This window comes from Antrostomus carolinensis, unplaced genomic scaffold (genome assembly GCF_000700745.2).
Source record: "Antrostomus carolinensis isolate BGI_N321 unplaced genomic scaffold, ASM70074v2 scaffold12219, whole genome shotgun sequence".
In the NCBI taxonomy this organism is placed as follows: domain Eukaryota; kingdom Metazoa; phylum Chordata; class Aves; order Caprimulgiformes; family Caprimulgidae; genus Antrostomus; species Antrostomus carolinensis.
In genome coordinates, this window is record NW_010339272.1 from 48,304 (window position 1) to 76,229 (window position 27,926).

Sequence of the window (27,926 nt, forward strand, 5' to 3'; positions counted from 1 at the left end):
TGAGATGTTTCTTTGTCTTCAGCGTTGTGCAGAACTCAGCAGTTACACCTTTTGCGTTTTACTTAAGCGGCATTACTCAATATTTAATGCTGAAATAGAAACGTGTAATTCACAACTGCAGGCGACCTGTCAGCTGCATTGGGATGTTTGTCAGCTACAAGGGAGGGTGAGGTAGCAAGACTTTTTTATGCTGTGAAAATGGAAAATTTTCAACAACTTTTTAATTTAATTTCTTGCTACATTTCACATTGTACACACAGCTGACATTATAATCCTTCAGCTGGTCCTAAATTACATTTTAAAGTAGAGATCAGTTAATTATAGCAATCTGAATATTTTTAAGCAGTTATAGAGGGAGTTTCTCCTGACCCTCATTTTTCCTGAATTTCAGATAAACTGGTGGTGTATTCTTAATTATTCATGTGACAGCAAAAAGTAAATAAAATAAAAATTATGGACAACCCTACCCAAGACTGCTTTGGTTGAGACCAGATAGTCACAGGTTAGCATCTATGGCTCTTCTGTTTCAAGAGTGCTAGAGGGAGCTCTAACCCCTTGATCAAAGGAACAGGCTATGAATGGTGCATCTGATAGTTTGCTCTGTGGTAGGAAATGTTGAATTCTTTTGATGTTTAATTTTAATTTGTATGAAAAGGTTGCATATGTTTTTTCCAGGCATGATACCAAATTGTTCTTCCTAGATGAGAAGATGCAGATAGTGTGTTTTCAAGTATGCTAATGCTAGACTTAATGTAGGCTATTGTGAGCTGACTGAAAATACAGGAGACAAGTGAGAGGTATCACAGAGGTGTTGAACAAATAGCATGCAATGGTAAAGTCTAATATTCCCTTCCCTTCACAGTGAAGGACAGTTGTCACAATAGAAGACCTAATGATATTTAAAAGATAATATATTTCAAGGAAAAGGAAAAGCTACTTGACTCAGCGTGTAATTGGTTCTTAGATGTTTAGCCAATTATTATAGTAGAAGTTAAAGAAAGGGTTGGTGATTATTAGGTAAATTTACAATGGGATTTATCAGTGCGTGAGGATAGAAGAAATTTCTCACATTATATGCTCCACACTGATTACATTCTTGATATGACAGGAAAGTAACTCTCAGAAGTGGGGTGATTAGAAGAAAAGAAAACTTAGCCTGTATTTGTACAAAGGGAAATGCAGATAGATTGATACTATTTTCACTGATTATTAATCTCATTAAAAGGAATAGTAGAATCATGCCTTTGAGTAAAAGAACATGAAGGACAAAGTAAGGCTAGCAGTCCTCTTCTGCCATAATTTACTGAGGTTTTTATAATGCTTATGTCTTATATTCAAACAATTCCAGTTTGATTGAGTCTACTGTAGGGAGTGGAATACTGGGAGGCTCCCTTCCTTCTTTAATTTGAGAGGGTTTTCCTGAAAGATTGTTGGCAGCTAAGCACTAAGCCAAGGAGGAATCCCTACTGCAATAGTCTGTGGCTTGGGCTTCTGAGTTGTGCAATGTGAGTATCAGCTGATAGGGACAAAGTCTACCCAGCTATGAAACTGAATATGCCTTCCTGAAGTGCCGTTATGGACAAGAGCTGGTCAGTTGTTGTTGCAGAGGGTACTATTTCTTCCCTTTCTTCTGTCATGTGTTTTGACATATCAACAGCATTTGGTCCAACCCAACCTAATGCAATTTCTGAAGATACAGAATTCATCAGGGAATGTCCTTAGCCTATATTTTTAGTCTGTTCCTCAGGTCATTAATCTCTTGCCAGGTACCAATGAAAGAATGGACCAACACAATCTTTAGATACAAAGTCAAAGAGAACTTTAAGTTAGAATGGACCTCTATTCATCTCCAGTCCGACTGCCTTTTCAGAGAAGGGTTACCTTCACAACCAGCTCATTTTGCTTCAGACCTTGTCTACTCGTATTTTGAACATCTCCCTTTTGATTTCCATAGTTTTGCTTACTACAGCCTGTGCCTGTTGCCCCTCTTCCTGTTGTTATGCACATATGAAAAGACTCTGTCTCGATTTCCTCTGTAACCACCCTTTAGGCAGTGGAAGGCTAGTAGGTAGGCCCCCTGACTTCTCCACACCAAACATACCCAGATCCCCTGGCAATTGTAGTGGTCCTCTGTGGAATCATTCTAATTTGCCAGCAAGGTAACCTTTGACTGCAGGGTTAGCAGAACAGCTTATCTCAAGAAGTCAGTGCTCATTAGTGAGCAAGAGTTATGGGATGATCTTGTATGGTTTATAGGAGGCTACGAGGCAAAATCTGTCAAGATTTTGGCTGCAGCCTACTGGCCAGCTTTGACCTGACATTGTGCAAGAGTATTTCATGGGCTTCCCCTCTTACAGATGCCTCTGTGGTAGCTGCTAACAGCAGCAGTATTCATATCAGCCAGTGTGAGCTGATGAGATGTCCTCTTCTACATCTAGCTGTACTGGTGGAAAAGAATACCACTCAGCCTTTGTCTGGCTGCTGCAGGTTGCTGCCCTCCAGGATCTGTCAGCAAAACTGCAAACCTGCTTTCAGTTAAGATGAGGTGTTTTAGCTTAGACAGTTTAAATAGCAGGTCTTTGCTAACAAGCTTATTTTGACTGAAATAGGTTAGAGAGTGTTTGTGTAGCCAACTCTGCCAGCAGATCTAAGGAGAACATTTGCAGTAGGAGCAAAGCCATATGTGAATCTTGTGGTTCTTCAGAACAGTGTTGTGTTTTTGTTTGTTGCATCTCTCCAGTACACCTGGAAATATGTAGTACTCGGTATATAGTATGATATCCAGCATGTGTATTCATGACTTCCAGTTCTGAATGACTCACTTTGCCTTGGCCAGGTAGTTTGGTATGCTTGTGTCCTTTTTGTTGTTGATAGCAAAATGCATCTCCAGGGATGAAACTCATGGAAACTAATACTGAGTAAACTATCTTGGAGGGCTTCTGTTTCTTGATGGTAAAAGTTTTACGTAGGCAGAATCACAGTGTTTTGAAAATCTCAGTAGTGTTATTGAGAGCAGATAACAGGTCTTTTGAGTCATTTTCCCCCTCTACTTGTGTGTTGTTCCCGGTGATATAGTCTTCACTGTTGAGCCATGTTTTGAATCACTTGAGTCCACCTACCTGTTCCTGGCTGTTTTTCTCTCTGAGTTAAGGGAGCACTTGGAGCAAAAAGAAAATCAACAATAACACCCATAAAGAGTAACTTTACTCAGGCAGTAGATCATGCTTGGGTGTTTTAAAAACAGAAGCAACTGTTCCAGAAAACTATGAAATTACTGCTTAGAGCATAGCTTATGCCTTTCTCTAACATAAATGAGCCCTTTGCTGCTACTGGCCCTAACCTGATGACTTTAGTAGACTGGTTCTCCAAGTGATAATGTGCATATTCCTTCCCTCCATTAACAGTAATAACATGTAATGGTCCCAGCAGTTCAACTCTGGTTCTAGTAGCCATGCCAAGGAAGATAGCATTTCCTTTGGTGACTTCCACTGGAAGTGATTTGTTGTTACCAGAGGATCTGCTTTGAAATTTATGTCTGATCACTTTACCACTAATAAAAGATGTGCTCTGAGATCTAACTCTTTAAAAGTGATGGTGTCTGCCCTCCCCCTCAGATGTCTAGATATGCATTTGGTCAGGGATCATAGTTTGGGAAAGTAACATACGCTGGTGCTGTGCTGATGCAAGCAGATTTCTCATCAGTGCCTGTTATTTGCATAGACAACTTGGAGATAAGGGAGGAGGAGGAAAGGGACTCCCAATTCACATCTATTGCTGGCATCAGAGTAATTTTATTTTGGAGGTTTTTGCCAGCACTTAAAATCTAGATGGGAGACCTATATCAAAGGAAAGTTTACAGTAAGAGCTACAAGATTCCAGACAATTAAACTTTATTAGTCTGTCTGAAACATTAAGTATTAGATTAAAAGAATAGTTTTTTAATCTCCTCTCCCTGTTGCTGTTGTCTGTGTAGCAGTGTGGGAGGGGAGCAGCTTCTCCAGCAAGGTATTATTGCTGCTTTTGCTATAGCTGGTGTGCAAGTGCCCATGGCTCGGTCCTGCCTCCCCAGTCCCTGGAGAGACTCAACACGTTACTCCTCTGGTGTCTGCAGCTTTCTCTGACCCTAAACCAAACCAGCCTCCTTTTGTGTCTGAGGTAATATCCGTAGCCAGGTGCCCTCCAGGCTGACACCATATCATAGGTACTTAGATGGTACCTCTGAAAACTATTGGCCCCCAAGGATTTCAGAAAGTACAGCAGGTTGGGCTGCTGTGTCCAGCATAATTCCAGTGATCTTTCATCCAGATGTATCTTTTCTTATCAAAGTTTTCTGCAGTGTGATTAGAAACTCGATGTGGACAAGCAGCTAAAAGCCCCAGACAAGCAAAATTCCTACTTCCTTGGGTATCCAGGGGACTGTTAATGTCAGTGTGAGCGTGTATTTTGAATTTTCTCTTGAAAATAAATAGTAAAGATGCTGTGGTTTCTTTCATGGTGCTTTCTTTTTGACTCAGATGTGATTGATGATCATCTGCTTCTGGGTTATGTTCGTTTTTCAGAATGTTTCAGTGAGCTTTGCAGCGTGGAAACTAATTCAGTACTGAGCAAGTAAGTCCATATATGTGCTAAACCCATGGTTAACCTCACAGAGACACTTATGTGAGATGGAGGCGGACAGAAATGGGTAGATTCTAAACTGAGCTTTTAAAATAAAAGTAAATGGAGTGAGTTGTTTAATGACCTAGCATTGTAGCTTTGCCGTCAAGTCAAACACTGGAAAAGCAGGTTCATCCTGGAAAGGAGAAAAATGAGGAGCCATGTACCCTTCTCATGTCTTTCAGGCGGTATGGCTCATGAGATCCAGCTCTTTATGGTGAGACACCCCCTTGCCAGCCCCCAATTCTCAAGGCAAAAGAGCTCTTTAAATAGGAAGCTGCCAATAAGGAGCTGCAAAGGACTTCTTCCCTCTTTGCTTAGCCTTGGCAGTCTGGGAATCAGTTCTACAGCATTTGGTAATTACAAGCCTAAAAAAGAAGAAACCAACCATAGAAATTGAACCTGTATTCTCTTAATTATGCTGTTAATACCTTTAGGCAATGCAAACAACACCCTTTCAACAGGATTCTCAAGTACTAGCGCTGCCCTTTAGCATGGAGGCCTGGCATACATTCTCAGCTCCATTTCACCCTTTTTGTTACCTTGCTACACTGGAGTGGTATTGAGAGGTACTTCGTCGTGGGCAGTAGCAAGCAGTTTCATGGTCACACAGGTAGCTTTGGAAAAGCCAGCCATGCTGAGGTTCTCTGGCTACAAGCAGCTTTACAGGCATCAAACCAAATCATCTCGCTGCCACACTGGTACTTTTTAATCCCTGTGCTTTTCCCACACAGCTTCTAACATGCTCCAAAATTCCTGAGCTTTGTGCCACTGCTGAAACTAGTTTCATGTCTGGATTCACTGATGTGGGTATTTTTAATGTGGTTAATCTTCAAGGATATTCAGGATATAGAGACAAGTGTGGCTTTGCTTTCATTGTGAAGTTCCTACCTTCCCCTGCCCTGACTCTGGACATACACCTCCACAATTCCTTTCTTTGTCATCCCATTGCTTGTTTTTTTCCCCAGTGTCTTTTATCTTGTGAGTAAAGTTTGAACAGTACGCAGAAAGTTAACTGCCTGGAGTCTTTTAAATATAAGTAACACGCACCCAGTAATAAGCTGTCGGTTGTTTTTTTTGCTGCCTGCAAAGAAACATAAACACAGCGCTCATTTCTGGCAGGTTTTTACTGTCAGAGTTTCTCCTATTATATTTATCTTACAATTTGCCAGGGGGTGAAGTTATTAAGTTTTAGCAGCAGCCATCGATCAAGTTCACAAGTTAACACGATAAAGGCTCTGTGCCGCTCCGATCCGGGAAAATGATGATCCTCACTCGGTAATTAACTAAATGAGAAAGTTAAATCTTACTTGAGAGCTGGGAGAGATGAAAGAGAGGTGTTTGTCAGTTTCTCAGTGGAAATTAGAAGCAGTTTTCTGCAATTCCCTAAGCTGCTGCTCTGTCATATTTTACATAAGCACTGGGAAAACGTCTTGTAATTAGTGCTGTCATGGAGGATTTTTTTTGCTGAAGGATGTTGGAATAATTCATTAGATTATCAAGAAAGGCTTGTGTCCTGAAATGATTAGCACAGTGAAATTTAAACCATTAACGATAACAAGTTTAGAGCTTGCTGCAGTGCAGAGGCACCCGGGGTATGTCTATGCCTATTTCAGTCATTTCTTATAATTAAACATTATGTCCTCTTTTTTCCTCCCCTTCGCTAAGACCCATCCAAAATTCCTGTTAAGGTGGCTCTGTCTAGATCAGCGACTTAACCACGACTAGTGGTACAAGCAGTTGGAGGTGAAATGCTGTGATTGCAGATAAGCAGTAGAAGACATCTCTGCATCAGAGCCTGTAGTCCCAGGGAGTCTGGGAAGGAGGGGGGAAGCCCAGTATGACCTGTCAGTACTGGAATGTCAAAGGGAAATCCTTTCCTTTTGTCTGGAGAGGAACTTTGAGAAATTTGCAGTGATGGTCTAAGCCCTCTGTCTTTTCAGAGCTCCAGCATGAAGGTGTCTTGAAGGTTCAGAAGGTCCCAGACCTTGCTGGGATCTTTTAAGCTATTCTTGGTATTCCAGGAGACAGCTTTTCTTTTTCATTGACTTTAAGAGATGTCTTTTTACATTAAGAAACATATAATCTGAATTCATCCACCCCATGAAAAGTGCCTTAACAAAGTCCTCTGCAATGATTAGAGGACATGGTAGTGATTTTTTTTTTTAACTATATAAGCATTGCGACCATTGTTATGGGTGGGAAAACACTATACCTACACTAGAATCAGAGAACTCTGCTTGTGTTTGGTTTTCCTGTGCTTTAGGGTCCCTTGTACTGAATAAAACCAGAAGTAACCCTGGTTGTCATATGTGGGTTACAGTTGTAATATACCATGGCTGTTTTGTTTTATATGCAGAGCAGTAGATTTATCCAGGCTTTATTTATCTGTGTTGAAATATTGCACCTTCCTATAGTTGCAAGCCATTATTTAGATTAAAGTCCTTTCATATATTAGTCCTCTTCTGCTTCACTGGGCATACAAATGTGCTTTGTGTTAAATGTAGCCATTTGGAGAAATGGTCTTGTAATTATGGGCTGCAATGGAGCATAGTACGTGGATCCCTGAGCTAGTACCAACCTGAGGCACTCAGTCCCCTGGGTTTCCTGGCACAGCTTACTAGCCCAGGCACACTCTTGTGGGAGGACACCTCTGCTGTTCCTGCAGACGAGTTGTTGTGCCTTGAGCCAGCTGGGGCACCTCTCAGCCCTCACTACAGGGGTTTGTAAAAAGGAAGTCAGAAAAGCTTTACCTGTTCTGAGTTAGGAGTTTGCTCTGTTATACCCAAACTTCCTTCCAGGTGATGGACTACCAGTGCTTATTCTTCTTTGCCACTTTTGGAAGTGAAGCTTATAAAACACATGACCGAATCCAGTGCATTTGGATGGCTGTTTACCCTAGCAGTACAGAGGGCATGTGGGACAGCTCTTTCTTTTTCAGGTGAGGCCTGGTTATTGTACCAGAAGAGGGAAGAGGCTGTAGTCATCTGTGTGCTCCAGGACATAGTTGCTGATATTGTTCTGAGGTAGTTTGTCGTGAACTTGAGGCAGTTGATGAGAATGGTTGAGTCATTGGGGTTTCTCAGGAAGCCACATCAATTCTCCTACTGATAGTAACTGCTCTCTCCCCCAGTGCTTTAATTATACAGATATTTGATGTTGTTGTTTTGTTGTTGCTTTTTTAGTAACAGGCCTTTTTCACTGAACCCCCAGTGGATTTTTATGAGTCTTCAAATAGAAATTTGGGAATTTTGTTCTAAACTGTTGGCTTGGGGGAGGAATGTGAGCATGTATTGCAACTGAGTGATTTGGGAGCCCTGTGAGTTCATCTGTCTCTACCCTGCAGAACTGGTGTGTTCATGGCTTGTCCTGTCCTCCTGCTTGTATAGACCACAGGATCTGCTGGGCATACCATGGCTGCCTCTGGGCTTGTCCTTGCTCCTTTTGATGGGAAACCAGAGTAGGCAAGGGTGCAAACCAGGTCTCAAGTTGACGTTGTCAGAATGCAGCTGAAGTACATGCATGAGCCTAAATAATACAGTGTTTCTTGTCCACTAATTTGGACATAAGCACTGTAACGTATAGTACTTTTCTTAGCAGAACCACTGTATAAACCTGGAGTTTGATTTCCAGAGCTGTTATAAGTGTTGGCCAATGGACTCTTTAATTTACTCATTATTCCCCCCAAGAGGTTTGTGTTCACTTGGGACCCAGACAAAATGCGTTGCTTTGTCCCATCTAAGCCATCTGTTTGTACACACATAAGCCATTACTTGTTTTTGCAGATGTTGCAACTTCTGTTTGATACCCCAAACTGATGTTTTAGAGGTACTTGAGGAGCTCAAAGCTGCAGGGAGAAGGGTGCTCAGGAGGCAAGGAAAGGCCAGAACACGGTGCCACCCCATGAAAGAAGTTGTCCCTTTCATGATCTTTGCGTATCAGCTGTCCACTCTGCTCCAGCTCAGCATATGAGTGAGACTTCAGTCTCTCAAATTAAAAGGCAGAGATATAGGTTTTTAAAAAATGCTTTGTAGAGACAGCCTGTTGAGAGATGTACAGCAAACAAAATGAGAAATTAAATGAGGTCAAGCTTGTAGAATACAACATCTCTCCGCTGTCTTAATCCAGCATTTTTACAGGAGTATCTGTTTTGTAGCCAGCTTAACTGCAGCAAAAATGGCCAGGATCCCTTTAGACCAAGCAATGTTCAGTACAGTCAATTGGTAATCATTTTTTTGCCAAGCTGCTGCCTACTGTGGGCTTTGCTAGGGAAAGTCCACCCTTTCACACCTAGCACTTCATGCCCACAGTCCCTTTAGTGATTTCTCTATATAAAAAGTTGGTCCAAAAGAGAGTATTTCATTCCTAACTGGCTCAGCTCAATTACTTGTTTACATTCAGTGCTGTCCATGTGATGACTACATGAAAGTGCAGCTCAGTCGTAGCCCTTGTCTTGCATGATCTTACTGAACACACACAGAAATTCACAGGGATGAATGGGGATAAAAATAAAATTGAAAACATTGAGCTTCAGAATTGAGAACGGTGTGATCTCCATGTTCTGTGTTCTTAAAGAAACTTAAATCAAACTGTAATTCAGAAATAGAAAAAACTACTTGTTAAAAATGACAGCTAATTACTGTCTTTTTCTACCAGAGGAAAGTCTGTCTAGCTCTGCTGGAAATGCTGAAAAGAGTATTTAGATGTTTTTTCTCTAGAAAATTAAATGTACGTGGTGATTAGTTGAGTAGATTTCCAAATTATGAGGTTTTTGGTGTTCTAAAGTCAGGATTGCTGCTGGGGTTAGGGGCATATTGAAGTATGGGAATTATTTATTCCTGAGAAGTGAGAAATTCCTGCATTCCAAGCTCAGTTTTGGTAAATAGGTTTTGTGGTCTCTAAATAACCCACTGTTTTAGCACTTGCTGAAAAAAGGCTTTTTTGTTGTTTGGTTGTTTTTTTTCTTTTCCTGTAAAATCAGTTAATCCATTTCTTTTAGATCATTAGATATATTTGCAGAGATCTGAGTATTGAGATTTTTTCCCTTAAAGTTAATAAAGTCTCCTGGTGAGGTTGATGCCTGGAATTATCTTCATAGAACAGAAATATAACATCCCTACATCAATGTTTTAGATATTCTGGTATCTGTAATATTTGGTAATTGAGAACCTTGAAATGTATTTTGTAAATAAAAACTATGTAATAATATTGACTGTTATTATAATGCTGTCTGGTGTTAAACCATTGCAATGAAAGGGAGAAAATAACATTTTCAGCATTCAATTCAAACTATTTGACCAGTATGGGAAAAAAATAATTCCCCAGCAAACAGTTAATCTTACTTGGATAAAGGATATCCTTGCAATGCAAAATGTACACTTTTCTTCCAGGTAAATTGTTTAGAAAGCAGAAATTATATCTTGCTATCAAGTAGTAAATTGAAATGTCAGTGTTTTGTTTTGTCCATGAAACTTTCTTTGAGCTGAGTCCTTGTGACAAGATATTAGCAGTGCTCAGAAAGGAGAAAATCTTTTATTCTGTGAAAGAAGTATGTACCAGGGTGTGTTTTAGCTGGCTTTATTCTCAAAGTATAGTTTTATACTCAAAATAAGTACTATCAATTTTTTTGTCATCCATTTCTTACGTTTCCTATAAATTTTAGCAGAGTCCATTCTTTAGAAAAAAAAACCCAACCAAACGTAATACAAACGTGGTTTTCTGTTGGTGCATTGAAGTAACTGGTAACTGTAGATTAGGAATCCAAATGCATTTTCCTGTCTGCACAATGTAAATAAAATTGTTCATGTTAAATTGCTACTTAAGGTTTCCCATCTAACCATGGTCCTTGGTGTGCAGCTCTGGCGCGAGCCAGTGCATTGTCCTGCAGGGGTTACAGCTCGCGATGGCTGCGCTCCGGCTGACAGCACCAAGTGGGACACGAGGCCTCGGCCAAATTTATGTACCAGTGCTTTTTTCCTTTTGCTTTTTTCCCCACAAAAATCATAAAACCACTTGAGCTTCTTTTCATATGTATGATTTGGGTTGTTTCTCTCCTTCCTGTTTACAGACAAAACTTGCCAATGGCACTTCCAGTATGATTGTGCCCAAGCAAAGAAAACTGTCTGCAAGCTATGAGAAGGAGAAGGAACTCTGCGTCAAGTATTTTGAACAGTGGTCCGAGTCTGACCAGGTGGAGTTTGTGGAGCACCTCATCTCCCAGATGTGTCACTACCAGCACGGACATATAAACTCATACCTCAAACCAATGTTACAGCGGGACTTCATCACTGCCCTGCCAGGTATTTCTGCAGGCAGAAGGAGCTTGCTCCTCCGTCTTGTCTTTCAGAAAACTGTTCCATTCTGGACTAACCTGCTGGAGAGGTCTCTTCTAGGGTCAGTTTGCAAAACAGATGATAGCTTTTGAATTAAAAACTCTATAACGGTATGAAATGTAGTAATATTATATTTTGTATCCCTACAAGGCATGATCTAATACCACCATGGTTTGGCTAGGATTAAATGATAGGTCATATACATATTGGAAGGGTAGTCATCTCAAGCCACAGGGCAGGTAGTTGTACTCATAATGCCCACAACTACTACTCTTTCTGGTTGCTCAGATGAGGCTTTCCCTTTTCTTTCTTAGATTTTTTTTGTCTCTTTTTTTCCGTAGTAAAATACCTTCCTGAAGCTATCACTTTGATTATGTGTTTATTGCTAATAGAGAATGGAGGATATAAGATCAAAAGATGGAAATGTTCTATTTTTTTTTTTTTTTTTTGCACCTCTGTGGTGCTTTCCACTGAGAATATTATCCCAGCTTTTGTCAGATGTGACATTGGGTGTGTATCATGGAATGCACACATAAAGTAGTGTACCTGCAGTTTTGTATTCCTCCTGTATTATATGTGGGAAAACTTGAGGCAGTGGGAGATAAAATATATACAGCAATTCAGAACCAAACAGGAATTCCTGTCTCTTTGGGTCTTTTTGCAGACCATTAGATTGTACCTCTGTAAACAGATAGATAGATAGTTAATAGATTAGCATTTCCATGGCATAGGTCCTTAGTTTGAGATGGAGCTGAGCAAGAAGTGCTACAGGTGTTGTCTCTAAATAGCTAGTTGAAGAGAGGAGTTTCTTGCCAAAAGCTTGTTTTGTGAATACCTTTGGAGAACTGCTGAACTCTGACAATTTGTTCAATCCAGTCATTCGATCATTCCTCAGAAAGGATTTCTCCACATGAAATTTAAGTTCTAGGGTTAAAACATGGAAAAAAAGCATGTTTAACTGTGAACCGTACAAAGCATAAAGCTTTGCTATGAAGTTAAATACATAGACTCACTGGATTTTTAAGCTCATTGTGCCCAGTAATCAAATGGCTGTTGTAGCATTAAGAAAAAAAAAAATCTTAGTTATGCTAAGTACCTACTTTATGTTCGTTTTTAGTCATCCAATGTCAATAATCTCCTGTACTTAGAGCAGCATTATAACTTGTGGAGCTGTTCTGTTTTGGAAAAAAAGGGTGTATTTTGAAAGTGAGTTGTTTTCCCCACTTTTAAAGTGAAAGTGTACATATAGTTACAAACAATTTTCACAGGTTTTTCTCCACAAAACTCCATCAAAGCAAGCCAACACTTCTCATTTGCACTTCTTAATTTCATCCTATAGGCCTTTTTTCTGAAATTTTTGGGCAAATGTTGTAAGTATTTTCAGAGGCATTCAACATTTCCTAGCCATACCATGTTTGTTAGCAGTCTTTTCACAGTTACCCAGGAAGCAGCTAATTTTACTATCTCAGAATGCAGAACAGATTGGAATCAGGCAGCTAATATGTGAGTATTTGAACAGTTGTGGGAACTGTGTGCTTAAATAATGTATATTCATCGATTTGCATATTTGCAAAGTGGTACTGTCCTCGTGAATATAGGTTTAAGGGAGAAAATTAATGGCAAGGAATTACACTCTTCAGTCTGTGCAGGGTGTCCTGAGTATAGGCAGGTTTCTAATGAGGAGAATGGGAAAGGCAAAGGTAAGAAAATGCCTAGGAAAGAGTGGTGAACCTAAAATTTTAAATTAAGTCACATAATAAAAAACCCTGAACTCGTTAAGTGTTTTTTAGCTTTCTGAAATTCTCAAGTGTTCAGTATTCTGGTTTCATTTTCACTCCTTCATTTTCTCTTCTGCTCTCCCCCTTGAGTAAATAAAACAATAAAGCTTCTTCAAAATCATGAGGCATCTTATCTCTGTCCTCCTAGCACTGTCCCAAAGAATGACCAGAATTAAAGATAGTTTTAGGTCATGAGCACGTTTTACTAATACAGAGTAAAATTGGCTCAGATTATCTTCCCAGTACTTTGAATAGAGTTAAGGTTGTTTGAAAAATACAGCTTAACTGTGTACTTAACAAACTTTGTTTTGTTTCTGAAAAATAAGGTCTCTGCTTAACATTTCCAAGCTGTTTAACATTTTTCGTGAGGAAAGTAATTTTTGTAAGGGTTTCATGTGTGAAGTAACTGAAACATTCTTGTTGAGATGAAGGGCTGAAGAGCTAATCATGTTTCACATCAATTTAGCAAAAACTTTTGTGAGCGGATCTTTCTCTTTTTTAAGGACATGGTGCTTTGTTAGATATATGTCTCAGTGAGTTGACTGTTCCTAAGAAACAAAATAATAAAGTTGAGTTTGCAGCCAGGCCAAAATAATTCTACCCATCCACTTATCATAAAAGTGAGTAGGAGAGGCCAAAACATTAGTATTCTTTATTTGTGAAGAGTCCAGGATCGATGGCAAAGGATGACTTACGGTCATGGAACTAGTTACAACACATTGTTGCAGCAAGATTTAAAGTCCAACTACTGATGATCCAGAAAAGGCAGGTGGCTCAGGGGGGGGTTTGTGGGTGAAGATTACTGTGCTTCATTCATGCACTGTAGCCCTGCTTCCTAAAGCCACCAGTTGTTCCCTGTATAAAATAATTTATTGCTGTAACGCTGCTGACATAAAGCCACCAGTATGGGTACTACACAGGCAGGCGTTTGGAAATGTCCTGGTGGGTCTGTAAATGTCTGTGGGCCCACTGGAAGCAACACAGACTGGGAAAGCAAATCCGCCTTTTCCACTCAGCGAAGAGAGCTCAGGGCTGCAGGTGTCAGGGTGGGGAAGCAGGGGGACATGATGTCCATGTCTGCCCTACCAGATTACTGAATTCCTGGAAATTGCAGTTCATGTTCACTAAAACATTGTACCTCTCTTACCACAAGTTGCTGTGGAGTCAATCTAAATTTGGAAACACTCTTTTTTTTTTCTTCTTTGAAAAAATTTTGTATAGTGGCTGTATATATCTTTTCAGATTAAATGCATAATAAAGGCTGCTGATGCTTTTATTTTGCAGGTTGACATCTAATTTTGCATCCATAAAGATAAGAAATGTCAGGCCTCTTTCTGCACTCTCTGGTATCATTCATGTGCTTTTTCTACATAAGAATGGAAGCGTAAAAAGCTGGGCAGAATGTCTCGCCCAGAATGTATTATAAATTTACGGTGTTTGAAAGGAGTGAGAGGAGGCATGCTGAATTTTCTCATTTTTGTGCATTGGGAGACAATTTTGAGATCTTTTGGTTAATGAAAACAAAAGTTGGGCCTTTTGTGTGTCATGAACTCTAATCAGAATCAGCTGATTGTGCCCAGTTAGGGTTTGCAGAAATACAGACATGTGACTGTAAAAGTGCACTTGCTGCTTTTAGTTTCCCTGTCACAAGCAGGGCCTGGTCTTTGAGACTGTTGTTTTAAAAGCAAGAAAAGATGCATTTAACTCTGTCCCAAATGTGAACCAGAGGGAAGATGCATGTAATACCAATCTGCCATGCTTCCTTTTTGGTTGGACCAAACATTATGCCTGAGGGATGATGGGGTCTAAACTACAACTTTCATAAAGCCTCTGAAATTTGACCTGCGAAGTGAGATAAACTCTTCACGGTGTGTCTCACTTGTGAATTAAGCAGCCTCCAAGAGAAGCTGTGTTTTTGCAACATCTCATTTAAAAGGCATCTTATTTTCCTGAAGGCTTGATGGTGATTAAATTTGAGTGGGTAAGGGCACATCTTTATGGAATACATCCACCCAGTTAAGAGACATACCATAACCTACCCTGGCCCCCAGCTACGCAGACATTACATTGGGCTGCTTGGTGCTAACCAGGCAATTGCTTTACATTTCACTCCAACCATGTTGAAAAAAATCCGGTCCTGGTATTCACACTGGAAATTATTTGCAAATTATACCATTTTGGTGCATATTTTTCCTCCATCCACTAAAATAAATGAAACTAGCAAACCTGCTTCACTTTCTTCTTACACAGCTTCTCCTTCCCTCTCAACTTCCCTGTGCATCTGCATATCTTTCCCTCCCCCATGTCTAAAGGTACCACTACCCTTCAGGGCACACATTGGGAATATATATTTTTTTCTTCATTACGTTTAAAAGCTACTGCTTTAGCAAAAACAGCTTTTGAGCCGTTGGAACATGAGAACAGCTGTAGCAGTGAGATGAGAAATGGTCCTAATATAGAGAGATTTTGGGGGCTGCGTCGCTAAGTTGGAAATGCCATCCATAGAATATCCCCCTAGTGCTAAAACCCATTGAAATAGATTGGAATGACTTCTCAGATTCTTTATTATTTTTAATGACTTGTTGTGTTATATCCAAAGGAAGTTGGAGAACGCTGTTCACTCCTGAACTTAGCTGCAAATGCTCTTCTGTGCATTTGGTCCAGCTCTGCATGCAGAAGAGGAGGTGGAAAGAGGGGGTATCTTTGTACTAGCAAGGGGAGTTGCTTTAAACTTCATGTCTCCCCAGCAAATAATTGTTGGTTTGTTTTTTTTTCTCCCCCAGCTCGGGGATTGGATCACATTGCTGAGAACATTCTGTCATACCTGGATGCCAAATCGTTATGTGCTGCTGAACTGGTGTGCAAGGAGTGGTACCGGGTGACATCGGATGGCATGCTGTGGAAGAAGCTCATTGAAAGAATGGTCAGGACAGACTCCCTGTGGAGGGGGTTGTCAGAGAGGAGAGGATGGTGAGGAAAACTTCATCTCTTTTGCCCCCATTCAGGACAGTAGATGCTGTGTGTTTCAAACCATGTTTGAAGAGGTTTATTTAGCACCCTGAAACATGATGTTGGTTTAAAACCTGACTGTTGCTTAAATCAGAATTTAGGGATTGGGGAGTTAGGGTATCATTTGGCTATGCAGGCGATGTGGGGGCTTTTTCCTCACCTTCCCCATCTGATCATGCTCTTATCCCACTGTGACAAGTGAGATATACAGACTGAGATTTTTATGCCCAGCTGTCATTCGGTTCAAATTAAGAAGCTGTGTACGCCCCAGGGAAACACTAAACTAGTCAGCAGTTCAGAGCAGAAGAGCTTTTTTAGGGGTGGCAGTGGGGCAGCATGTGCTATGAATTAGTTGTTTCCTGATAGGTTTGTTTGTTTTCCTCAGCAGATTTTCACTATTAGATATCTGTTTAATTTTCAAACTGGAAGCTGAGGGTAGGTACCACGGAGAATAGGGGACTTTAGAAATGCAGATAGATTAGTTAATAATCATCTGGAATAGCCTTACTACAATGTGGGTCTCACTCAAGTTTGAAGCTGCTCTGTTAACATTTCATTAGAACTTTCCCTCTCAGGGGTACGTCCTTTAATACATAATTTTCTTTTCCAAGGGTGTCCCTAGGATGTTGGCAGAAGGGAAGCTGGGTATGAATATTTCATAAACAAGATAAAAGTGACAGCTCAGGCATTTTGGTTGCTATTAAAAAGAAAAAGATACAGAGTTGCAAACAGAGACTCCTGTTTTATAGTTAATTCTGTTATACTGTTTGTCTCAGGAAGTAAAGGCAAGTAAATCAGGATTATGAAACATACTTTAAAAATAAATACTATTTTGACCTGGTTCCAATAGCGTAATGTTTATAAAGGGTGTAAAATAAACACAAGCATGGCAGTGGTAACTTTTTACATTGTTCTTAGTGCCTTGTTCTCTCTAGGACTTCTTTTTTTGCTCTGTGTTGTTGAGGTCACAGTAAGTCTGAAGAGGACCTTGAGAGGTTATTTAGTCCTTCCTGTTTCCCAAAGGCAAAGCCAGGTTTCTCTTAAGTCATCCCAGATGTTTGTCTAACTTGTTCTTAAAAGCCTTCACTGATGGAGATTCCCCAGGCCTTGCCCGGGCAAGAAATTCCACTGTTTCACTAACTTTACTGTTAAAAAGATTTTCCTAAAATCTAGGCTGTCTTCCTAGCTACAGTTCAGCATGTTCCATTTGGCCTACACAGACACACAGGACGGTTTCTCATTCTCCTTTTTGCAGTAATCTTTTCCATGTTGGAAGATGATCAGGTTTCCTATATTTTGAATGCACTAACCAACCATAATCCTGTGTTGTCTTGTCCTCTTGTCATTCTTGGTTTTCTCTGTTTAGACCCTTCCCAATTACTTTACTCCATTCTTGGAGGATGGTGTAATCAGTTGGGTGTCTTATTTCTGCTGAGGCAGCACCAGATTTTGGTGGTGTGGGAAGCATTGCTTTGCATGCTGTATGGAGGACACTCCATTTTATGCTTTCCAGTAGAACATGTGCTTTTTTTTTTTTTTTTAACTGTGGTATAATACTGTTATAAAATTAATTACCTTTTCTCTGGAAGTTCTACTTAGCCATTATTCCTCATCTTGCATGCTTATGTTGTTACTCAGTGGTGAACTTGGCACTTGTCCTTATTGAATTAGATTCTATTTATTGTTTGGTATGTCTCCATTTTGTCAGGAGCATTATGAGTTTAATCTTTTCCTCCAAAGTGCTTGTAGCTTCCCCCAACTTTAGTATCATTGGCCAGATAATAAATGTACTTCCTGTTCCATTCCTTGTCATTAATGAAAATTAATGAAAATGAATTAATGAAAAACACATCTAGGACAGACTCCATGAAAGATCCCAGTTGCTGTCCTAGTTGACAGTGCATCATTGGTAAACTGTGCTTTCCGGCCATTTGCGTGTCCGCCCTTGACTTCTTCCAAGACCATACTTCTCTTGCTAAGGCATGAGACTAGCCCATGAGAATAAATTAGGTCAGTTTGACATGGAGTATTCTGGATTGATCAGTGCTGCCTGTTGTTTGTCTCCATGTCATCTTATAGGGGCTCATCTGATTGACTGTGTGCTCTAGAACTGCAGACCTGTCAATGTTGAGTTGGATGGTCCACCATTTCCTTCGTGGACCTTCCCTTTATTTAGAATGCAAGAGCTACGTTTGTCTTTTTCCTGTTCTGTGGAACTTTACCTGTTCTCTACATCTGATCAGAGATACAGCTGATAGCTCTCAAGTTGCTCCCTCCAGATTTTAGAAATAACATTAGCACCAATTACTAGTCACAGACACATGACATTTCTAAAAAACAATTGCAAAATCCTGCTTGTCATCTCAAAGGACAGTCACACCCTGTTACTGCACCTCTTCTTCAGGTCTACACTGTGCCCTGGAGGTTGCTTTGACACAGCAGGAGCAAGTTGTGCCCTCTCTTTCAGATTGTTCTCTGATTAACCCTAGAAGGTACAATTGCAGGTGTGGTGGGGTGAATAAGAGAAACAGACAAGAAATATCCAGTGTAATTGCTTCTCTGCCATATAGAGCTTTATAGCTTGCAGTCCATGCTAATGCTGTGCATGGCAGAAGGAGGTGACTAACTGGACAGTTCTGAATGATAGATGGCTGGTGTTATTTGCTTATAGCTCCTCAATTTGCACGAGGGCTGCCTGATTTCAGCATTTGCAGCTCATGGTTTATAACAGAAATGCCCAGTTCTGCAGCATGGTAACCTTCACTGACAGCTTCCCCGGGAGCAGTAAGGGTTACACAGATTTAGAGAAATATAAAACAGAAGCCCAAAATCTGGGCATGATTGTGTACATCTGAATACTCGACTGAATTGGCTAGTCGTCACAACCTGAAAACAATAGTTTCTTTTATCCCAGAGCCACAGCACAACAGCCACTGGGATGCTGTGGAAATTCCAAGCAATCCTTTAGCTGAACTGTAAACAACTGACTCTACATGCAGCAAGGCAGGGCTCATAGATAGCAACAAGACCTTGTATTAGATCAGCTAGTACAGCTGGAACCGATAAACAGGTTTTCAGGCACATAGGCTTGTGTACAGATTGTCATAGACCTACCCCAAGTCTTCCAGGATGTCTCCTAGATATTCTGTGTTTCTCTGAAGTGTCTTTCTTCTCCCTGGGCCAATAATTTTAATTTTTTTGTATGCATTTCCAGACTGGATCACAGTAAATAGGCAACCATCTAGTTAGTGGTTTGCCTGCATCTGTGTGTCCCTTCTTCATGTGTGCTTGTCCCCATGTGAGTGACTGCTGGTCACTGTATTTGAAGACTCAGGTGATTGTTCTGTCCAAAGTGGAAAGCGCCTTTCTCTCAAGTCATACTTAAAGTACTATATTTAAAGAATTATCAAAAGTTCTTTTCTTGAGCATTTTTATTGTTTTGTTTGTTCAGTCCTATAGTTTGCCACTGCCTTATAACCTAAAAATTTTGGTTCATTGTTGTGATTTCCCTAGTTCAAGTACATCAGGGCAGCTAATGTACAGTCTCTCAAATGAGTTTCAAGGTATACTGTATGGAAAGGACAAGAAAGAAATGTGCAAGGAAGTATTGGACAATTAATTATGCCATAATGGAGCAAGGGAGGGAGAAGTGGAGAGCTGGCCCAGAGTAAACTCTGTGCCTCTGATGCCAGGATTACACTCGGAGGCATTTGTGCCTCTTTCCATTTTGTGAGGCATATTGCCAAGCAGAACAGCAGTTAGTACGCCCATGGTGGGGTTTACTAGCTTCCACACCGTGTTTGGTGGCTTCTTAACTTCAGGATGAGGAATTGAAGTTTTTTACACAGCAGGTAGTGATTGCCGTTTACGGATGTTTTTTGTAGCAAAAATCTAGCTTGGGATATGAGTATTCCAAATCAGTGTTGAAATGAGGGAGGCACCACACATGAAGTGTTGCTTACCAAAATATAGTAGTAGCAGTAAAATGTCCATGTACCAAAACTGATACTGTTCCTGCTAATGCAGATAAAAGCTGGCCTTGAATGCATAGTGAGTTTGAGGGTTCCTTGGCTTCTTTCATTTTCTTTGTTCGCTTTATTTTAAAGGTGACCTCTGATGTGAGTATGTGTATTGGAAGCATGAGCCACTCTCACCTCCTGTTGAGTTGAATGGGCTCATGTCCATAATAGATAATGTATTTCCCTTCCCTGAGTGACTAGGCATAGGTTTTTCATTAGTATTTCAGTGTCAAAATGCAACACTGACATGTTGCACAGCAAGCAAACAAGGAACCACCCCATCTTACTGAATAAATTAAGTTTGAATATGAATCTATCTTCTCAACAGTGGTTACCCATTTGTAAAATGCCAAGAGAACCTTTCTCCAAATTGCTGAAACATGATTTGTGTTCAATGGGAGTGTGCTTTGTCTTCCAGGGGACAATATCTATTTAAAAATAAACCTCCTGATGGGACTGCACCACCCAACTCCTTCTACAGAGCACTTTACCCCAAAATTATACAGGACATAGAGGTAAGAAACAGCTTCCAGTTGTAGTGCTGTTTGGTTGTTTGTTTTTTTTTTTTTTTTTTTCTTTTTTTTTTTTTTTTTTTTTAAATCTCCCTGATTTATTAATGATGCTGAAATTCCAAGACTATTTAATTCTAATGAAATATTTCATTAAATCTGATGTGTCTGTGTTTGTCCGAAGTTTGCAAATCTGAGATAGTTCTGTAAGGTCCCAGGCTTTGCTGCTCCTTTAGACAGAGGATGAGTTGGATTGTTCAGTGAACTGTTTGCAGATGGAGTCTCTACACCTTGCACGTCAGATGTCGCAGCAGGACTGTACTATCTTTATTTTCTCTGTTCCACAGTACTTTGCTCCACCCAGTGCAGATGAGACCTAATAAGAAGTTATAGGAAGATATAAGGAACTGAGCCGGGGAGGAAGTACATTGCTAAAGACTGCAATCCTAAGACCCAGGGAAACAGGAAGCAACTGAGCATGGTTGCCTTGTATTTAGTGTGAACAAAATGCCACATTCTGGTAGTTTCCTAATGGCAAAAGTGGTGCTCAGGCACTGTTGTGACACATTTGTACTAGAGCTCAACTGAGACTTTCTCTTCAGTTGTTTAGTTGTTGAGTCACAGTGGGTTAAAGGCTGGAGAGAGAAAAAAGCTTTTAGGTCACCTCTCTGTTACCATGCCAGATAACACAGACAAGGTTAGCCATGGTATGTTTTCCAGGCTTTTCTCCATTTAATTGGTTTTATTACATGTTACTTCTAGAAAGCAGTTATGTCATTGTATAGGTCTGATTGCAGGAAAAACTGTGAAGAAAAGTATCTGCTGTCTTCTCAGACAAAAAAAAAAGAGGAGGTAGTTCTGTGCTTTGTTTTTACTCCTCTTTTGTCTCCTGTCTCTCCTCAAGACAATAGAGTCAAACTGGCGGTGTGGAAGGCACAGTTTACAAAGGATCCACTGCCGGAGTGAGACAAGCAAAGGGGTTTATTGTTTACAGTATGATGATCAGAAGATAGTAAGTGGCCTACGAGACAATACTATTAAGGTGAGAATGCTCCAAAATGGCATATTAATGGGATGCAGTATCTATGCCATAAACAATAGTGTCCTAATTTCAGTGACACCTACTCGATCTCTTGTTACTAACCTAGCCATCTTCCCCCACCTCACACCTGCACAGCATGTATGCCTCTCTTATCTGGCAAGAAATATGCTGTTTTCTTACAAACAGACTTTACTAGCAGAGGTTTTATCCATCAGTAATTACAGGCTAAGTAATTACTGGGTATTACTGTGCCCTGTACCCCGATGAGAAGGGTAAAACCAATGTTCGTAGTAAAGCCAGTAATATCAAAGATGTTAATGTATTGCACCAAAGAGCCTGTAGAAGACTCTACAGATGCTACTAAAGATATTCTAACTACACTATGGATGATGTGTTGTAGTAAAAAACAGACCAGTCAAACCAGTAAGTGCTGAAAGACAAAAACTGTACTGAGCTGTCTGGTTTTGAATGTTTGCTATCTTAGATCTGGGATAAGAATACATTGGAATGCAAGCGAATTCTCACCGGACACACAGGCTCTGTCCTGTGCCTCCAGTATGATGAACGGGTGATCATTACTGGATCTTCAGACTCAACAGTCAGGTGTGTGCTCGTGATTTGGAGCTTTCTGTTTGCTGCTAAGATTTTAGCCTTGCAAACTGCTGAAATGATCTTTTCTTAATTGTGTACTGTTCAATTGGTTCTGTGAAGTAGTTCAGCATATTTGCTCAGGAGCATACCATCCTTGTTTATCAGATGTCCATGCAAATGACTGTCAAGGAGAAATGAGGACCTAAGCAAAGGCCAATCAAGGTCAAGATCTTTCAAGGTCCCTTCCAATCTCTGTGAAGATGACTTAGGAAGGCTATCTGGCATTTCACCAAGGTTTTGCATGTTTTGACACTCCCTGAGAATGTTTTAAATTCTCCCCAAGAATAACTTTTTTAAAGTTGGTTGAAGTTTTTAAAGCAAGTTTGAAGGTTTAGTCATCCATTGTCACTTAATTTTAACAAAAGTTGTATGACTAGGTCATCTGTGACTTTTAATTAAATTTCAGCATGGTGTTTCTTTTCATTCAGTCTTTCTAACCTTGCTTTCCTTCCAGTCTCCAGAAACAGGCTGAACACCTCAAGTCAGCACTTGTGGTATGTGTTGTGCAGATGTGAAGTCCACTAGACATATTACAGGACCCCAGAGGGTCTAAGAGTTGCAGTGTACGTTTGAGGTAGCAAATTGCAATATGAACTTGGAGGTGAAGGAGCAAGTCTGTCTTCTCATGTTGCTATATATTCTCTTCTTGTCAAAGTACAAACAATGCCCATGCAGTAAAGTTACAAAAAGCTGTGTCAGTGGCCTGACATGTGTTCCTATAGCTGCAAGCTGCTCATGGTTATCACCTTGCTTGCATGTAAACTGCCGCTGTTAAGCCAATAACCATTAAATTTAGTTCCTAACACGCAATACGTGCAGTCTTGTGGTGCTTCTAGATTTTGGGGTCCTATCATCAGTAGGAATTCAGAATTTCAGGAACACTGCCTGCCTGGAGACAGTGTGGGAAGTGCACTGTGCTAAACAGATCACAAAAGGAGAGGCTGATTTCTGTAACAAGTACTAGCATCGTCCATATCAGGCCAGGCAGGCCAAATTGCAGACTGGCTAATTGCCCAGAAATTCTTTGTTTCACACTGTATCTGTAAATGTTTGTGCAGACCCCAGAGGCACATAGGATGCATCACTTTTATCCTTGGGTCTCCTCAGGAAGAGGGGCTTCATCCGATAGACAGTACAGATGGACTCTTAATGCTTCTGAGATCTCAGGGATGCACTTGTCCAAAGAAGTCAGTAGGTCTCCAGCTCCTGTTCAGTTTGGCAACCCTGTCTGCAAACTGCTCTTATGCTAATGGCTCAGGTCTTTAGTCTGTGGGTTTTTCTCCTTTGCATTTTGTAATTGGAATGTAGTTTTCTTTCTCATTTATAGTCCATAAGTTGATGCACTTCAGCCTCCATAAGTTAGAAAATAAGACATTAGAAGTCTTTCTCACATCTTGCCTTTTCTTATTGCTTGCCTTATTGGCAGAGGAAAGTTTTAACTGCCTGATGATACAGCCATTTTCTGCTTCCAGGTAGTGTATCTGGGATACGTGTGTGATAGTGCCAAAATGAATCTCTTTATGGAGGGTAAAAGAAGTTTGCCAACAGAATAGCCCAAAATAAACATCTTTAAGGCTTAAACTCTTCCTTTGAAGTCCTAGAAGTTCTGTGTGAAGCCTTTGTCTAACTTTCATCTTAAATTATCTTTCAGCTGAAATGGTTGGTTACAATAACATCAAATTGACATAAATGTCTGTCTTAATTTGGGTATTCAGCATATTCCTGGAGTGTAGCTGTGTACCAGATGTCCTGCAGGATAAATGCAGTTCGTGGGGCAGCTTGTGACAATTACTTATATTTGTTTGCAAGCATTATCTTGTCTTCTGCCTCTGTATAAATTATCTTTTGAGTTGATAGTCCTGTGGGAGAAGTCAAAAATTAAACCTGTCACTGAACTTGCTTCTCCACAGGTCATGATTAAGTACTCATTGACTGGAAACAGAGTGTGTGATAGGCTGGCACAACCAGGAAACATCTATCTTTAAGACCATCAATCTCATACCTTTCCTCAGCACTAAAGTCCCTTAATTAAAGACTACTTTTTTCCTGACTGTGTTATTTTTATGATGTTGAATGCATTGCGGGGTTTTTGGCTGCTGGACTGTCTCAATGTATCAACAGGTTTATATAATACAACTTTGAATGAACTCTTTAATAGATGTAGATATAACTTGTGGTGTTTACTTCTCTAATATTGGTAGAGAGCCAATTACCTCTACCTGTCCCTCTCTTGCTCTGCAGAAAATCCACTGTACAGTTTTTTAACTCTCTGATTTGAAATTTGAAACTGCAGGGTGTGGGACGTGAATGCAGGCGAGATGCTGAATACACTGATTCACCACTGCGAAGCAGTGCTGCACCTCCGCTTCAATAACGGCATGATGGTGACATGTTCCAAAGACCGTTCCATTGCTGTGTGGGACATGGCTTCACCGACAGACATCACCCTGAGGAGGGTGCTAGTAGGGCACCGAGCTGCTGTCAACGTAGTGGACTTTGATGACAAGTACATTGTATCAGCATCAGGAGACAGAACTATAAAGGTGAGGTGTTTCAGAGGCTTTTTATTTGCAGCACTGGGGTATTTAATAACCAAGAAGAGTGACCAGACAGGGAAGACGGTCCTTGGTAGTTATTACACAGATCTTCCTTTAGAAGCTGCTAACTTCCACTTGCCCCTCCTCTGTTCAACTTGCATAACCTGTTTACAGAGCTGTATGGCAAATCAGATCCAGGTACAGATGCAGTTGAGAAAGGACTTTTTTTTTCCTGTGTTCTTTTTTGACTTGACCACTTCCATAATCTTTCAGCATCAGTCGTTCAAACAGTTGTCAGAGGGCAGCATGGGGGAAAAAGTGAAGGTGAAAGGGTAGGAGTCACTTAAGTGTAACTGCTATTATCCCAATCTGCACCATTAAAACTGAGGAAAATTAAGATCCTGTGCAGACTAAATCATAGCCCAAGAGTGCTAAAGCCTGATTTTAGAAGCTCATTCTCATGTGGTGTGGCAAAAATCTTCTGTGTACAGTGACCCAAGTTGCTAACAGTTGCAGACTATAGTCATAAGTCTTTGGAGGGGTAATTTTCCAAGTCTTAATGATAGCATCTTCAATTAAGAGCATTCCAAATGCACCTATATATCATACGGATACCAGCTTTTGTTAGCCTCTTCTTAATAATTTTGTCTCTGTGTGGTTCCCTCCCCTCTTCCTGTCACAGGTATGGAACACTAGTACCTGCGAATTTGTGCGCACCTTAAATGGCCACAAACGAGGCATTGCATGTCTGCAGTACAGAGACAGACTAGTAGTGAGCGGCTCCTCAGATAACACGATCAGGTGAGACACACACTCCTCATTGCAGAGTTCCATGCAAGCATGTTGTCTGTGACTCCCTGAGATGTGCAGAGGTTAGGCAACTGAAGTGCTCTGTACCCTTTGAAATATGCTTTCTTTGGTATAGAATAATGGGAACTACTGGAAAGAGATATTAGAAGCCTGTTTTACTGTGTTATCTTTCATCCTCTATATCTCAAGAGTGCCATACTAATCAACAAGTTGCATTGCTCTGACAATTCTGCTGTATGAAAGAGCTGGCAAGTACCACTTTCTGTGATGTCCTCTTGTGATATTTTAATTGGGCTATGTGTCTAGTTAAAGGGGTCAGATTTTCAGTAAGAGGCATTTAATCCTCTGCAGAAATCCCTCTGGGCTCTTGCCAAACTGTTCTTGTGGTACTTGGCACCTGGTTAAGTTTGGAACAGCTGGTTTAGAGCATGAAGTTCAGTTTGCTGCCTTTTGCACTTCTCCAGCTGCCCTGGTTGCAATCTGAGATTTAACTCCTTCTGATACCATGAGCCAGGATTTCTCCCTACATCCTGCAGCTGCTGGCAGAGGAATGTCTCACTAATCTTGGGGTGTACGGAGCAAGTTTGAATAGTAGTGTATGTGACGTAGGGAAATGGCTCTGTCATGCAAACAGGAGTAAGAGCAACCTCCCTTTTGTCTTTGTTGTTGCTTTAAATAGTCGTCTGCCTTCTGGTAAAACTTGAAAGCTGGACGGTGTAAGAAGAAACCGTTCACTTTGCATGTCAGTAATAGTTTCTCCTCAGTGAGAGTGATTCATGCTACTGTGGACTTTGCTTTTAACGTGCTGCCTTGCCCTGCTTTGCATTATGTAGGAAAATGATGGTCCTTTGGTGGCATAATTATGCCAGATTTTAGTATAGGGCTGAGAGCATGATCAAGAGAGCTGGAACTTCTGTCCCGTAATCAGGGGAAAAAGTATTACAGGCATTGGGCATGAGTAGCACCACTTACACAAGGTGAGAACTCCTTCACTTCAAATAAAAGAAAATAACCCTTTGCAATTATACTATGAAACTTGGCCTCATAATTAGAGTAAGAAATACTTAAAATATTAGAGCAGTTATGGAGGGATCTAAAACATGACTTGCAATGCTAATAAAAATAAATGTCAAGAAAGCTATAACAGTCAAGAGGAATGCAGTTACTTTTATGTTTACATTGGATAAAATCCGTAGTTGACAGATAAATTGTGCTAGAATTTCAGTAATGTTGATAGTGCACCTTAATGGGAGTCGAGTTTGGCAGCTGTGTGGGCAAGGCACAAGACTTACCTGGTCACATCATTTTCTCCCAGCAATTAGCAGAGGGCACAAGTCAGTGGAAGAGTATTTAAGAAAGGGCAGGTTACTAAGTCATCTTTGTGGGTGGCTTGATGCTTTGTATGTTTGATTTTAATCCACTGTAAAATGCCCGATGTTGTGTGTTGGCCTTTAGCAAAGGCTGCCTCCTGATACAGAATTTGAAGTTCATCGTTTATCAGTTGCAGGGAAACTTTTTTCAAAAAGATGACTCTGTGGTTTCTAGTTTTGCAACTGCAAACGTAAGGACATTTGAAGTAGCTGAGAAATCAGTATCTTTCTTCTGTAGGGAGACTCCATGTGTAAAAAGTATCTAGGTTTTGTTTTAGGCCACAAATGTCACCAATGTAAGAGGACACAGCTATGTAGACATCGCTATCATTGTGCCAATTTCCATCTGATAGAAACTGGTCCATCAGATTTACTCCAATCACTTCAGTATCTTACCCTCTAGGGCCAAAGTTCTTAATTGTTACAGACAAGCATGATACAGAAAAAAAAAAAAAAAAAAAGTTTAGATTAAGAAAATAGAATCAGACTGCATCATTTTGGGTTAATTTTTAAACAAGTAGTTGATTGGTTGATTAGCATGTGTATAGTCAACCTTCCAGTGTGTGTACACACAGGGATCTGATATTGGACTGTTTAGACAACAGCATTCTCTCTAAGAGATGGGGTTTCAGACTCACCTGCCTTCTGTACTTCTTCCAGCTCTGCCAGGACTTCTAGTGAATTAAAGGCTGAGATAATTGCAGACCTCCCTCTACTTCCAGGAATTCTCCCAAAGCTATAGGAAGGAAGAATTGTAGTGTTTTTGACTGCGTACACTTTGCAGTGGAATTTTTTTAGTTAGTTCTCAAGCCTTAAAAGTAGTTCTCTTACTATTCGGTCCTTTGACTATTTAAAGTAGAAATTTGAGAAGGTTATGAAATCTAGGAGGTACCCTTGGCACCAATTCTGCTAGGATTCTGCTCTTACATAGCAGTTATCCCTTTTGTACATGAAGGCCCATTCCCCACGTGGCTGGGGATATGATAATCTCTTCTAATCCCATTCAGATTCAGGTAAAACCTCAAACTGTGACCCGAAAATACAGGCCTGAGTTAGTGTGATGCAGCCTCCCAGAGCTGCTGGCAGTCTCAGGATTGATGGCAAGAAATGGAAACACATGGCATGAAAGTTCCTGGCACAAGACTGCTCTTCAGACCTTTCTGCACCAGTTCATTTCTGGCATTGTCTGTCCTCTCTACAGTTCTTGAGAGAC

At 40.5% G+C, this 27,926-nt stretch overlaps 1 protein-coding gene across 1 annotated transcript in view; it reads left to right on the top strand.

Moving 5' to 3' along the window:
- The window catches only part of BTRC (beta-transducin repeat containing E3 ubiquitin protein ligase), a gene marked incomplete at its 5' end in the record, with an annotated part of 68,714 nt that overhangs the window by 33,534 nt on the left and 7,254 nt on the right, over positions 1-27,926 (top strand). The window contains 7 exons of the mRNA XM_010175778.2: positions 10,724-10,955; positions 15,550-15,736; positions 20,213-20,309; positions 21,208-21,345; positions 21,830-21,948; positions 24,290-24,539; positions 25,216-25,334. Coding sequence (XP_010174080.2) covers positions 10,724-10,955; positions 15,550-15,736; positions 20,213-20,309; positions 21,208-21,345; positions 21,830-21,948; positions 24,290-24,539; positions 25,216-25,334 — 1,142 coding nt within the window. The remainder of the gene's footprint in view (positions 1-10,723; positions 10,956-15,549; positions 15,737-20,212; positions 20,310-21,207; positions 21,346-21,829; positions 21,949-24,289; positions 24,540-25,215; positions 25,335-27,926) is intronic.